At 44.2% G+C, this 15,501-nt stretch overlaps 1 protein-coding gene across 1 annotated transcript in view; it reads left to right on the forward strand.

The window, feature by feature from the left end:
• The window catches only part of Lmx1a (LIM homeobox transcription factor 1 alpha), a gene marked incomplete at its 5' end in the record, with an annotated part of 45,113 nt that extends 41,043 nt beyond the window's left edge, over nucleotides 1-4,070 (forward strand). The window contains 2 exons of the mRNA XM_013354875.2: nucleotides 1,537-1,707; nucleotides 3,872-4,070. Coding sequence (XP_013210329.2) covers nucleotides 1,537-1,707; nucleotides 3,872-4,032 — 332 coding nt within the window. The remainder of the gene's footprint in view (nucleotides 1-1,536; nucleotides 1,708-3,871) is intronic.
• Nucleotides 4,071-15,501: the final 11,431 nt, after the last annotated feature.

Genomic DNA, 15,501 nt, shown 5'->3' on the forward strand with positions numbered 1-15,501 from the left:
ACTCTTTTCTGTTTCTATCCATCTACCTGTACATTTCATCATTCCATTTACCAGTATTTATACACGGAAAAGCTGCTTCAGCAGTTTCTGGGGATGGGTGGGCAACACATCGAGCAGGAGTCTTGAATTCTATTCTCAGCTCTACCCCACTACAAATTTATTCGATCTGGAAGCAATCCATCTTCCGTGGGATTGTGCCTTAGGATGCATGCATCCCCAGAGAAGAGTAGTCATGCCTGCTCTCTTTGTCACGTAGGGTCTCTGAAGCCTTCACAGGCATGAAGGTGACTTGGCAAGAGACATGCCAACTGATTCCATGTAGACCAACAAAGTTGGGAGAACACTGCACCAGGTCATCATAAAAACGCAGTGCTTAGGACTCTGCTGAGGGACTTCCCAGGGCAGCTGCTAGGGTAGACTTCAGGAAAGCCGGAACCAGTGGGAAATATAGCTGGGAGTTCATAGAGCCGTGCTTATACTGAGGACGAGGAGGCAGGAAGATTTGCTCTTCTCATAAACATCTGCACACAAGCAAAGTGGGCTGCAATTACAGAGCATGCCGACTTTCACGGGATTTTTATTTCAATCCTGTAAGGTCATATAAGTCTCTCTTGACTGATGAACTTGTAACGGGTTATTTCAAGAAAGATGCTTAGATCCATCCCCTCAAGTAGCTGCCAAACCTATCTAGTATTCTAAAGGCTGGCTTCCCAGTCCCCATCTCTGTCCTCCACTGTCTTGGCCTCTGCTGGGCACAGGATGAGAAACACAGATGTCACCCTATCCCTTTCTAGTTGGTAAGTAAGGAAAGCAGGACCCAGGAAAGTAAAATTATATAGCCACGATCACCCAGTTTGTTGTCACAAGGCTCTAAGCTGGTCTTCCATGATTCTTACAAACTACTGTTTCTGCCCTTTGGTAATCACCTCCAGCATGGCATATGCGGAGTAAGAATGTGACCTCCAAGGCCAGATCATAAGGGACGCAGTGGGTCCTCTCAGCCCCACCCTCTCAGAATAGATTATATACATGAATGAAATTGTCGAAGAAAGTAAATAAATAAAAAGACAGGTTCTTCTCAGTCGCCACCCTCTCAGAAGACATTGTATACATAAATGAGATTGTCAAACAACAGATTAAATAAATACTAAATAAATAAGTAAATGTAATAGCTTGTTATTTTCTAACTTGGGTTCTCTTGAGTCACGGCTCTGGGAACATCAGGCTGCCATGGCGTGAGAACCATGAACACTGGACACCTGGTAATGAAGTCTTTTGTGGGTTCCCGGGATACCAGTTCAAAATGATCAGTCTTGGGACTGGAAAGATGGCTCAGAGGTTAAGAGCACTGGTTGCTCTTCCAGAGGTCCTGAGTTCAATTCCCAGCAACCACATGGCGGCTGACAACCATCTGTAATGAGGTCTGATGCCCTCTTGTGGCCTGCAGGCATACATGCAGACAGAACACTGTATACACAATAAATAAATATTTTTAAAAAAAAATGAAAATGATCTGTTTTCTTTTTGGTCCCGCAGCCCAGACAAACGGCGGTGGGAGTGCGGGAATGGAAGGGATCATGAACCCCTACACAGCCATGCCTACCCCACAGCAGCTGCTGGCTATTGAGCAGAGTGTCTACAATGCTGACCCATTCCGACAGGGTCTCACTCCACCTCAGATGCCTGGAGATCATATGCACCCCTATGGTAAGAGAGACTCAGTATCAATGGGTTCCCTCTCAATTTGCTTGTATGGCCTTCTCATTTTCCTTAAATATATCCACACTGTTCCCAGATACTTGCTGAATCACCAAATAAGAATAAGTGATATTTCTGGCAACATCTGACAGGTACAAAAGATTCCCATGCACACTCTTTGGTGAACCTTCCATGTATCAGCATCTCTGAGGTCCTTTGTTGAGCTTTTTCTTGTCTACTTTGCCTTGTAAAGCAGTGTTCAAGGGATATGGCCTGGGAACTCTGGTAGGATGGAGTGAATGAGTGGAGGGCTCTAAGACGTTGCATTTTTACATTAAGAAGGAGAGTGGTCAGGCTGGAGAGATGATTCAGTGGTCAAGAGCACCGACTGTTCTTCCGAAGGACCTCGGTTCAGTTCCCAGTACCCACATGGCTGCTCACAACTGTCTGTAACTCCAGTTCCAGTGGACATGCATGCAGGCAAAATCCCAATGTACATAAAAAGTAATTTTTAAAAAGAAAGGCAGTGGTATATGCAGTATGTAACTTAGCATGTGGCGCAATGTGCCATAAGTTCCCCTGATGAATAGACAATAAAGTTTGGCTCAGCAATTCTGTAAAACTCAGTATCACAAACATAAGGTGCATACCCTTTGCCAACTTCTTTTCTTTAATATTTTTGTTGCTATGGTCAGGAGTGTGACTCCATGAGTACAATGCTTTCTGCACATACATGAGGACATGAGCTCAGATCCCCAGTACCCATTTTAAAATCAGACATGGCTACACATATTCATAGTCCCCAGTGCTTGAGGGGCAGAGGCAGGTAGATACCTGGAGCTTGCTGTCCAGGCTGTCTCACCAAATTTGTGACCTTCAAAAATGAGATAGAGAGCTACAGAGGAAGCTGTATGGCATGGCCTTTACATGCACATGCTCACACATGTGTGTCGAACACACATTAACATATACAAGCACATACATCACATACATACACAAGCAACAGAAATGTCTTGTTAAAATCCCCTTTACTTTCCTATGTCACAGATTAAGCAAACACTTACAGAGGTGTGGCCTTTGGAGATCCTTAGTGACCAATCTCAGTAATATCCTAGTCTGTATGTGTGTGTCCCCCCAGTGACGTCCATCTTTTTTCCTCCGTAAAAACATATGCTGCGGCCGGGCGGTGGTGGCTCACGCCTGTAATCCCAGCACTCGGGAGGCAGAGGCAGGCGGATCTCTGTGAGTTCGAGGCCAGACTGGTCTACAAAGGGAGTTCCAGGACAGGCTCCAAAGCTACAAAGAAACCCTGTCTCGAAAAAAAAAAACAAAAAACAAAAAAAACCCAAACAAACAAACAAACAAACAAACATATGCCGCATTTGAGCCATCCCCACTCTGTCACACAGGGGAGCAGGGCAGAGGAGGCTTTGTCTGCTTGCTCATTTTGCAAGTCCTTCCTTATGCCTTATAACTTTTAGCAGAATGAACAGTTAAAACTCAATGGTACGTTTTAGGTGCTTGTTTCTGCCTCTCCCATTGACTTGAGGTGTAGGTACATCCTGCCAGGCCTCCCAGTTGCCGATTTCAGATTGCAGTGTTACCTCAGCTGTGACAAGAGTGACATCCTGGTCCCTCTCCCCAGGGTACAAACCAGTTGAGACCAGGGGCCTAATCTTCCTTTGCTGTGAGCACAAACCTGGAGAGACGGGGCGGGGTGGGAGGACTTGGTATCTTCCTGCTGCCTGAAAGGACCAATGTTATCACAAGATCAGAATGTCACTTGAAGAATCCATATATGCTTCTTACCACCTGTCCTTGAAGAGCCCTTTGTGAGGCTGAGGACCTGCAGGATTCCTGTCTGTGTCCCGCCAGCCTTTGGTGATGAGTCATGCGTACCCCACATTTACTATATGGACACCCTCACCGAGCATAGCTTAACTTATGTGACTTTATACTTACCTAACTTTGGACATGAGCTCTCTATGAGACTCCCGAGCATTATGATGCTAATACTTCTTGTATATAGCCGTCCCCATCCCATACCTCAGCACTTAGGTTCTCATCCCCAGGATGTGTTCAGGCAACACGTGTTGAGTTCAGCTGAATTTCCTAACACGTAAGGGTGTTACTTCTTCCAGAACCTCATGCCCATGTTTCATCTTCATTTCAGGTGCTGAACCCCTTTTCCATGACCTGGATAGTGATGACACTTCCCTCAGTAACCTGGGTGACTGCTTCCTAGCCACAACAGAAGCAGGGCCCCTGCAGTCCAGAGTGGGAAACCCCATTGACCATCTGTACTCCATGCAGAATTCCTATTTCACCTCTTGAGTCTTCTAGAATTCTGTGGCTGGGCTCCCATATGGAACAATCATACTGTGTGAGGGGTTGCTGGCTTTAGGCTGGGGAGGCCAGAGAAGAGGTGGGCTGGGGAGGGAGGCTTTGTTGGGGATGCTGTTGTGTAATGACATGGTTGTAGCTCAGCATTTCCAAAGACTGGATACGTTATGGATCGCATAGCTTAATGTTTCTAATAAGAATCTTAGTGTTAGATATGAAGATGTGTTTATCATTAAGGACAGGGACTTTTAATATAGATATTCTCAAGCAAGCTAGATACCTAGGGACTCCTAACAGCTTCCCACCGTTGTGGAGAAGTACTTGTCAAGAGGTGCCATATGTCTCTTCATCTACACACCAATAGGCAGACAGATAGATGTGTGTGTGTGTGTGTGTATGTGTATGTGTGAGAGTGTGTAACCGTTCATACTTTATCATCAGAGTTTATCCCTAATTATAACAGACACCAACTGTACAGCAAAAGTAACTTTATTTTCAGTGTGAACTGTATTTAAGGAAATGCTTGATGCACTTAAGTTATAAAATGAGATAATTTACTTTTATAAACTTTATCTTTAGTTTGGAGAGACTGACTCATCGGCAGGGCAGAGAGGGCTGCTCCACCCAAGTCCTGTAGCTTTGAGTGCTCGAGTGCTCGTTCTGGTCTCAGAGTATCACTGAGGTCTAGAAAACAACTCCATATGGCTGGCTGCATCCTGGAGTGGACTCTGGCTCACACTGGCATTGAGTCCCTCGGCCTGGGTGGAACAGAGCAAGCCCTGACCACGATTTTAGGCTTGTTGGTTTGTGGTGGTTGGGCAGCATCGGCAAGGTTCTTTCTACCCCCAGACTCAGCCTCAGTGAGTGTGGATGAAGTTGATAGCCACACCTACCTCCCTCTGTATGAGTGTGGATGAGGTTGATGCCACACCTACCTCCCTGGGGACACTGAGGCTCCATCCAGGACATGATCAGGGCTTAGACTTCAATCTGATATGACTTAAAATATAGCCAGATCATGTACCTGATGATAGTGGACACCTGGGACCACAGAATAGAAAGTTCCTGCACCCCAACTCCTACCCCTCAGCATAGCGCACATGCCAGAGGCACAGCTCCAAAGGGTGGAGAGAAAAACTCCGTCTGAGAAGGTGGAAGAGGAGTGGTGGATGGAATTCTAAAGCAAGTGTTGACTGGCACACCTGCTTTTTGTTTGTTTGTTTTTGCCTTTTTAAAGGTCATTTAAAAATGACTGTCTGCACCCAGAAAGCCTGAATTACTTGCGATCTCTGTTTGTCCCTTTTTTGAAGGCTCATAGTCTAGAAAGTCATGGAGCTCATAGAAGCAGAGAGGACCAGGCAGGTACCCAGGGCTCTTCCCTTCAACTCACTGTGATGACCTTGAGCACAAGAAAACCCAGCAAGCCATTGACACAGGGACAGTTCCATACCCTGAAATTCAATTATGGTGCTAGGATGGGGTCTTCTGTGTTAGGATCCTCCTGGGAAAACAGAGTGAGCCACGGGGAAGACAGAAGGACTCCACTGAGAGGGGTTGTGACAGGCATGGCCCCATGCCTGGGGACATCATCAGAGCCTTGAACACACCCATGTATCCACGTCACTCTCTGCAAGACCAGAGGAAGCAAGTCCCTTAGTGGTAGAGTCTGTGTTGTGTGATTTTTTTTGTGCTCTTCTTTCTAATTTATGCAAACCATCAGGAACCCCAAACCAGACTGTTGAGTGAGGTGAGGCAGGTGCAGGTGGTACCCACCAAAGGTGTCTGTGTTGCTGATTGGTTTGAGAATGTAGCAGATATTATGTGACTGAAAACAGAGATCCTTAATTCTACTCTTTAATGACATACCGAGATGAAATTAAAAACCTCTTACAAATGACCTGTGGTTTATTCTGGGGAGAAGGGTGGGCATGGAACCGGGGAAACAAGGGAGTTTCTTTGGCAAAGCTATGGGGGACATGCTGTGGTGAAACTTTGAATAAACAAGAACAGTGGCTGCAGTCAAACCTAGATGGAAGGGTTCTGCAGCCCCTTGCTGAGATGGACAAGACCCTTACGTTTTATCCCACCCCCGAAGGAGGTTCTAGAAACATTCCACCATCACTCTACAGCTCCCTTGTGGTAGAGACTGCAACATGCACTATGTGGTATTAGCTTGGGATTAGTATGAAGGCATGCTGAAGAAACAATAATTCTTGTGCAGGGCTGGAGATAAATGCCTACCACAACGTGAGAGCAGAGAAGCGGCCAGTGTGGTTCCCCGATCGAGTCTCCTAGAGTTCTCAGCAATTTCGCATTTAAGTTTTCACTGACATGGAAGAGAGTTTGGGTTAAAAGATTCCCTCTCTCTAGCACACTGAGGCTTTGCTCGTGGCTTCCAGGCTTTCCCTGGGAACCGGCTATCTCCGACTTTTGTTCTTCTCCTTTTCCAACTCTGAGCGTGTTCAGATCTAAATTCCCCTTGAACAAGGTACTTCACCCTGCAGACCCAATAGAGTGACAGAGATGGTCCTTGTCACTATCCTCAGAGAGAAGAGGACACTGACTATGGCATATAAAGCGCTTTCCCTGACAATGGAAACATGGTAAGGAGTGGCTTGATTGGTCTCAGGATTTGATCAATGTTGAGTGGCTAATGGAAATCTCAGGCCATGTGTGAAGAAAATGGAGAAGACACTGACTCCCCTGAACTGAAGAGGATCTTCTTTGCTTCTCTCCAGATAATTCTTTGCTAAATCTCAATGCAGTTATCACTTAATTCAAGGCAGGCATGCTCATGTTGTGTGGAAGGCATGAAGAAGAATTCTAATGTTGAAAGCATGTTAACAACCACTCCCCCCCCCCACGAAAAATACACAGAAGGAGTTATCAGTGCTTTGGAGATTTCTCTTGCCATCTCCAGAGACACACATGGGGATGGGGTGGTGGGAGAAGGGAGGCTGGGGTTAGAGTGGAGAACCAACAGCCTGATCAGGAGAAATGAGTTGTCTTAATTCCGATCAAAATGGGAAGGACGTGGAATTAGCCTGTCAGTTCCAAACTCAAAGACAAATAAAGTCTAACTGAAATCGCATAAAATCTCTCTCTCTCTCTCTCTCTCTCTCTCTCTCTCTCTCTCTCTCTCTCTCTCTCTTCTCTCTCAGAGAGATAAGATGAAAACTTAATACGGTTTACCTTCAATAAAACAGTTCTACAAAGAGTCACAATTGAATCAAAACCAAATGGACACATTGTGTCCCTGATTCTTGCTTCCAATAGTACAACCTTAGTCCAGTGACAGGAAGGGGAGAATCATCTTTAGGGCTCTCAAGATAAGGCCTTGGGGTTTTTATGCTTGAAAACATAGTCTTTCTGAACAAATAGAGAAATTTGTGGTGCCTGGGAAACACCCTGCACTTGACTCCAAGATGGACTCTCAACCTTCTTCTCCTTGTCAATAAAAGTGACCGTTGACACTGGTCTGTCTGTGAAAAACAAAAGCAACAAATACATGTGAGGTCTGTGGACTCTGCCATGCTGCCCTCCAGCATTTAGTCTTCCAGGGCACACGTGAGTCAGTCACGGGGGAAGCTTCCTGGCTGTATGAGCAGTTTGTTGCTCCTTTGCTTTGTGAAAGGTTTGCTTTCTACCCCTCAGTTCTTACGAGGGAGTGGCTGTCCCAGAGAAGGACAGATACATTCGGTCAGGGTGAAAACGACCTCTATCCCCTGCCAGCAGCTGCAGTCTCTAAGGACACTGCCTGATGACCTCCCCACATCCCTCCAGAGCAGGATCCAGGAGGATGGTGGGTGACACAGCCCTTGTGGGTGATGCATCAGCTGGTCCCTAGGTGCCACCCAAGTGCTTAGGAAGAGAAGAGTGCCTCATGCCCCTCATTTATGGTGAGGAGGGCCTAGCTAGATAATTGTACAGATTGCCACTTTATCTAAACCCTTTCACACTCATTCCTAACACACTCATTTATTCATCTCTTTCATTCAACGAAGAAGTGTTTGTAAGGACGGGGAATGTGCTGTGTTCTGGAATGGGTTAAAAACAAACAAACAAGCAAAACAAAAAAAGAAAGCAGAAAGAGGCAAAGTCCCTGACTGATTAGACATGGCAACTTAGGCAGGAAATAGCTGGTGCAAAGTCTAATCAATTGACCTTGGACAGTATGAAGAGAGCAAAAAGGTTTGCCTCCTGTATGGTAAATTGCTTGGGGTAGAAAGAATCCTAGGGATTCTCTGGTCAGGTCCAAATAGCTTTTCTTATATGCAATATGTCCTTGGAATCAAAGAAAAGGGGCCACTGTCAATCCACACATGTTTATTAAGTCTGGACATGGACATTTGCTGCCCTGTGCACTTCTGATAACATCACTCTGATATCCTTTGGGGAATTGACCTTCCTTAGTTTGTTAGTCTTGGAGGATTGCAAGTCAAGGTGACCTGGTGGGCAGTCATCGAGGGACAGGTGTCACATGACCAGTGCTCAGTCTGCCACCCTCTTCAAATCTCTGTGGAGCAGCACTAAGTTGGGCACCCAATGGAAGTTGGTTCCTTCCTGGAGATGCCCATATCAGGATGGTCAGATAATCCCTGCAACCCAGACACCCAAAACTACCCTGACTTCGCCTGCTTCTAAGACTTCCAACAGACACAGATCGAGAGAAATCTGCTTGCTCTTGCCATAGACCTTTGCTTGCTTAGAGTAACCCAAGTGGTTCATTTATTTTGCAGTGATCAGTCGGTATACTGACAGAGGCAGAAATGGCTCCAGCCCTTTCCCCTCTTGGGTCATCAAGCTAGAAAAGCCAAGGAGCAGGAGCACAAACTTTGAATTGGGACATCCTGCAGCAGCAATTCTGCTCCTTAACCACACTACCCCCCACTCCGACCCTCTCTGCTTCCTTACCCACACAGGACCCTAAAGATGATTCCTGCCATATTGGTCTAAGAAACAGAAGTACAAAATAGATGCTTTCTGGAATGTGGTAGCGATGATCATAGTTCTCCAGGCAAAAACAGTGCCTGGTATAGGGCAATGGGGGTGAGGAGAAATGAGTTCTGCATTCAGGAGTCATCTGGTGGTTAACAATAACCGGGGCAAGAGACAGGAGAGGGTTAAAGGGGTTTAAAATGGGAAACACAGTGGGACCTTAGGAACCAATAAACACCGCTTGGCATTTCCTATTTATTTCTTGCCTCGGAAAATCACTTTTGATGAGTACAGGCACACACATGGGAGTGGGGTGTTTGTACCAGGCATGTGGGGTGTCAGGCTTGTGCTGCCATTGGTTCGTAGCTGCTGCTGATTTCTGCTCTGGAAATTAGATGGGCTCTGAGAAGAGGGCTTTGTGGGGAGAACAGAAATTCAGAAGGGTGAGGAGGGGAGAGAGAAGGGGTGGATCGGCACTGACCTTCCTGTAAGTATGGAAACATTCCATCAACAACCTCCTTTTGTCCTCAACGCTTGCCAGATGGCCAGCCTGAGATTTGCTGGCAACTGCTTCCAGGTGGGGTGTTCCATGTGATCTTATCAGAAGAGGGGAAGGCTGACTCAGAGTGACCTTATTTCAATACCATGCTTTGCAAAGACAGAACTGTATGGCTTTTGGTCTGTGGAGAGGCAGGGTATGGCAGAGAAACGACTTGAACCAGGCCCCGTGTTAACTATATAGTTAGATAGTAAACTATTAGGTTATGATCTAGATATTTGTTGTCCAGGAAGAAAAAAGATGGCACCCCCCCACTCCCGACCGTGGGACCAGGGCTTATCCTGGGTGCCTGAACTGGCCTTTTGGAGCCCATTCCCTATGGTGGGATACCTTGCCCAACCTTCATATAGTGAGGAGGTCTCACCTCAACTTGTTGATTCCTAAAGGGAGGCCTTACCCACTCTAAGAATGAGGATGGGGGGTAGAATGGGGAGAGGTGGAGGGGTGGGAGAAGTGGAGGAGGGGCAAATGGGGCTAATATGTAAAATGAAAAAAAAATTAATAAAAAAGATTGCATCCCCAGTGTCATCATTTTCCAGTAATCATGTCTTTAAAGGGTTGAATGTAATTGTTATAATTTTAGTAATATATTTTACTAAACCCTATATATCCTAACATTACTTCTCAACATTTCATTAGCCACATGTGGGCAGTAGCTAGCATAATGGACAGCACATTTAGAAAGTCTGGACCGAAACATTTTATTTCAATTATCCCAATAGTAGAAAGAAAGCTCTTTGGCTTTAGTTTGAAATGTGTGAGCAGGATGCTCAAATGTGGCTCAGATACTCCAACACTTACGTGCCTGTGCTGACTAACCGAGCTGGAAATTGATTTTCTGAACTTTCCTTGCATCTTGTCTCTCTGTTCTGTCTCTCTCTCCTCCGAGGCCTGCCCTCAAGGAAGTGCTGAAGCAATGAGACAAGGGCAACTTGGCCAAATGGCTGCATCCTTCTCCAAGATGAATACAAATAGTGATTGAATCTGGGTCTATCTGACTGTCAGTCCTTGTTAAATATTTTCTCTATTTTACTACCTAGGGTGGCTTTCCATAGCTTTATACTCACTGGTTAGCTACTTGCTTTGTGCATTATTTATGTCCTGGGATGAGGGCCAGGTTTGGATTGAACTGGTTTCTCTGTGTCCACTGAGCTGGATGCCTTTGTGCATGCGTGGAAGTCAGACTGGGCAGCCACAACGATGAATCCCACATCTACTGAATCCCACTCTCCACATGCCCACCTCTCCCTTAGTGCTAGTTATAAAACATCTACTGAATCCCACTCTCCACATGCCCACCTCTCCCTTAGTGCTAGTTATAAAACATCTACTGAATCCCACTCTCCACATGCCCACCTCTCCCTTAGTGCTAGTTATAAAACATCTACTGAATCCCACTCTCCACATGCCCACCTCTCCCTTAGTGCTAGTTATAAAACAGACGCTTGTAAAGCAACTTGCTGCGTTCGACTAAATACCCCAAAGAAGATAAATGTCTGGCCTTTGTTTCCATAAAGGAGGAAACAGATATACTCAAATGTTCAAATGGGAAGCCAGCAGCGTGGCCTGCTAGTCAGTCCCTGACAGAGATTAGATGTCGCTGGAGTAGATGTCCATTTACTCTTCCAACAAGAGAATCTTAAGCACCAACGAGATGTCTGGTATTATTCCACAACAAGGGAAAACAATGAGATAGTCATGTCCCTACCTTTATGCAGGACAGAAACAGGTACACAGAATTATAATAAGTATATCACACACATCGAAATAGAAATCTGTAACAAGTAGTGTGACGCTACAAGTAAAGGCACAGAGACCTGGGGAGTTGGGCTCGGTTCCACAGAAGTTATCTCCATGTTTTGGAGGGAAAAGTAAGTGGCGTAGAGTCAGACAGATCTGGGGAGTCAGGCTAGGTTCTATAAGGAAGTGGCCTAGAGACAAGGAAAGAAAGAGGGTTCTAAGAAAAAGCATCGACATTGAGCCCAGGTGCTAAGAAAGACGCAGGAAGACAGCTCGTATGTGAAGGCTACTGGCTCTTTAAGAACAGCTGAGAAAAATACTAAATGGCTGAAGCTCACTCCCCAAGGGCTTTTCATGTATGTCTTGTCCATTAAGATTTAAGTATTTGAAATTTAAAGAAATTCAGAAGTGTTTATTAATAAAAATAGCAACGATTTACTCGTTATGTTCTAGCATAAAAGTTACATTTAAAAGAAAAACCCTATTTCTCAGCTCACCAGTGAGTTAGTATTACACGCATTTGTTTTACAGCCCTACACATCTCTTCTTTCATGTCTGACAGGCAGATTCTCTGGCCCGCTTCCACACTCAGTCTGCTTCAGTCTGTTAAATTTCATTCTGGACATTTTCACTAATATGCTTATCCAGGGAAGACCAGCTTCCATCTATTTTAAAGACCATTTGGATATTCTTACACATCACATCCAACTTTGGGCTTTAAAAATATAGTTTATTTGGATCTGAAACCCATATTCTATGTTATATTTAAATGTATAGATGCCTAGCACTTACATCTTGGTTTCTCTTACCACCTTCAGCAACTATCCCGGGAGAAATCCCTGAATTAGCAGGGTAGGTGTAGGATACACAGGGGAAGGACACACTGGTGTGGGACACACAGGTACTGCTCTGGTTTATATTGGAGTTATGCCCTGGTTAAACTACTAGAAGACGCAAACATTATAAATCAAGATGCATTTTCATATACCATGGACTACCTTAAATGGTCAGAGAATACTGAGAGACATCACCTAGCACAAAGCTTATTTTATAGGAAAGTGTTGGGTAGCATCATGTAACATTTTGTACTGAACACACAAAGCTAGACTTGCTCTTTGGATACTCGCCATTAACATATAGCTAATGTATACCAAAGTATTGTTTCTCCTGAATGGAAATTCCTTTCGCAGCATTATAAAGTCAACAGATCATAACTGTAGCTGTTGTGGTAGGGTCTGTGTACAAGATGAGGTTTGTCTACTGGATGCAGGATCCAACTGAAAGAGCCACTAAGTGTCAAAATGAAACAATTAAGCACATTACTAAAGTATTATAGGATGATAACACAAAGTACAACATTAAACTATGTATTAATATTAATAAGTGATCAGATAAGTGAAAGAGATAAATTCCCTTCATGAAGAAATCTAATTTATATGTGTAGTCCATCCTCAAACAGATGAGGCTTGATTCCCACTTTTTAAGTATGAGCTGTACGTAGGTGGAGGCCACTGATGATGACTTCCTTGCAAAAAAATATGAATATGGATATAAAATAACACACTAGGGACATGTAACAAATTCCAAAGGTGACTGACGTCAGCATCTGTAGTCACACAGATCAGGACCTTTGGTATAATCTGAAGAAAATGACATTTCATCTCTGTAGTCTTCATCCTCAAAGCAATGTTGGTTTCATATGGAGGAAAACATCAGAAAATTTCCTGATCATGGGCTGGAAATGTTGCTTGGTCTGTAGAGTGCTTGCCTAACATGTATGAAACCCTAAGTTCACCCCCAAGCATTTCATAAACCAGGCATGGTTGTACATGCACGTAATCCCTGCACCTGGGAGATGGAGGAAGGAGAATTAGAAGTTCAGGTCCATCCTTGGCTACACAGCAAATTTGAAGCCAGTCAGAGCTACACAAGACTCAGTCTTAAAGAACAAAACCAAACAACATCCACCTGACCAATACTGAAATATAGTGTCAGAATAAGAATAAGAAAATCATTAAAGTCTGAGAAACTGTGAGACTGAGAGGAGCCTGAGCCTGAAATGTGACAGCTTCATGCGGGGCAGCTTTCTAGAAGATCCGGCCAGAAGAAAAATCAGGTGAGAACCATGCAATCCTGGATAAACTATGAAATTCTTTTAGGAATGTATCAATACTGGATCATTTACTCTAACAAGTGCTCCAAATTAATAAGTCAACAATGTGGGGGCTAAGATGCAGGTTACATGGAACCCCCTCACTTACCTCTTGGCTTCCTCCAAATCTAAAATTGTTGAGACCAGAATGTAGTTGGTGGGTTTTTGTTTGTTTGTTTGTTTGTTTGTTTGTTTGTTTTTTTGGTTGTTGTTTTCACTCTTTGTCTCGTTATTCTTCTGGAAACCCACTACCCAGCTCCCAAACAAATCACACGTGGAGACATTATCATTATTTATAAAGGCCTGGCCTTAGCTTGTCTTGTTTCTAGACAGCTTTTCTTAAATTATTCCATCTACCTTTGGCTTTGGGATTTTACCTTACTCTATTTCTATGTCTTTTTTCTTTCCTTCTTATTCTGTATCTGATCATGTGGCTTGGTGGCTGGCAGTCTTTTCTCACTCCCTGATCTTCTCTTGCTTTTCAATCCCTCCCTTTCTCCTTCTATTTAGTCTCTCTGCCTGACAACCCTGCCTCTGCTTTCTCTTGCCTCATTGTTAGCCATTCAGCTCTTTATTAGACCAATCAGGTGTTTTAGGCAGGCAAAGTAGCACAGCTTCACAAAGTTAAACAAATGCAACATAAAAGAATGCAGCACATCTTTGCATCATTAAACAAATATTCCACAGCATAAACAAATGTAACATGTCTTCAAATAATATCCCACAATATCAGAGGATGGCATAGAGCTTCATCCTCTGAAATGGTTTCTCTCTCCTTTGAGACAGGGTCTCTCATTGGCCTGGAGATCACCAATCAGGCAAGAGCATGTGGCCCATAAATCCCAGCAACCCCACTGTTCCCACCTCACTAGTTCTGGGATGCAACAACATGCCTGGGGTTTCATGTAGTCTCTGGAGGTTGAACTCAGGTTCTGATGCCTGCAAAGCAAACATTTCACCAACTGAGGTATCTCTCCAGACCCCGCATTTGATTTGATAACATCATTCATTAGTCTTTTGAAAAGTCTTGTGCTTGAGTTGGGCCGACCATACCAAAGTTACCATGACTCATTGCACTTTATTTTAAAGAATCACACTTGTTAGTATTACCACTCATCCCAGCAGAAAAGTCTGAATATAAGAAAACTGTCAAGTCCACAGGCAAATGCAAAATTTTAAGTTTTTCCAAATTACAACTTTCTTTCCATCACCCAAATATTATTCCTAACAAAAAGTGACAAATCCCTCAAAGAGTCAGATCATTTTACTCATGCTCAAAAAAATGTTTGTCATATATATAAGACTGTATAATCATAGTTTGTTAGTCCTTTTCAATTAATAAAAGTTTTCTTAGGTGTCTAGAAGAAATGGTTGAGTGTAGGATGTCCTTCTGTCTATGTGTTGATTTTATTGGTTAATGAATAAAGAACTGCTTTGAGCCTATGGCAGGGAAGAACAGAACTAGGCAGGGAAAGTTAGGTTGTATGCTTGGAGAAAGAGAGCAGAGTCGGAGGGATGCCATGGAGCCACCACCAAAGTCAGACATGCTGAAACTTTGCTGGTAAGCCACTGCCATGTGGCAATATACAGATTAATAGAAATGGGTTAAATTAATATGTAAGAGTTAGCCAATAAGGAGCTAGAGCTAACGGGCCAAACCGTGATTTAAATAATACCATTTCTGTGTGATTATTTTGTGTCTAAGCTAGCCGGGCAGCTGGGAACCAACAAGCGGCTCCCTCCTCCAACAGGTAAAGAACCCACCATTCCAGGTGTTAAGATCTAAATTCAGATCTCTAGAACACATGCATACCAGTTGACACAGTGTGCAATCTGTAGTCCTAGTGGTTGATGGGCAAATGGCCCAGATATTCTGAAGTATGCAGCAGAGATCAAAAGACCTGCTCCAAACAAGGTGAAAGGTCAGGACCAACATCTGAGGTTGTCCTCTAACTTTCATGTGTGTTCCATAGCATGTGCATGTGCTCTCTCTCCCTCCCCCCCACATGTCCACACACAGATTTTCATGTGTGTTCCATAGCATGTGCACGTGCTCTCTCTCCCTCCCCCC

This window comes from Microtus ochrogaster, unplaced genomic scaffold (genome assembly GCF_000317375.1).
Source record: "Microtus ochrogaster isolate Prairie Vole_2 unplaced genomic scaffold, MicOch1.0 UNK75, whole genome shotgun sequence".
NCBI lineage: Eukaryota > Metazoa > Chordata > Mammalia > Rodentia > Cricetidae > Microtus > Microtus ochrogaster.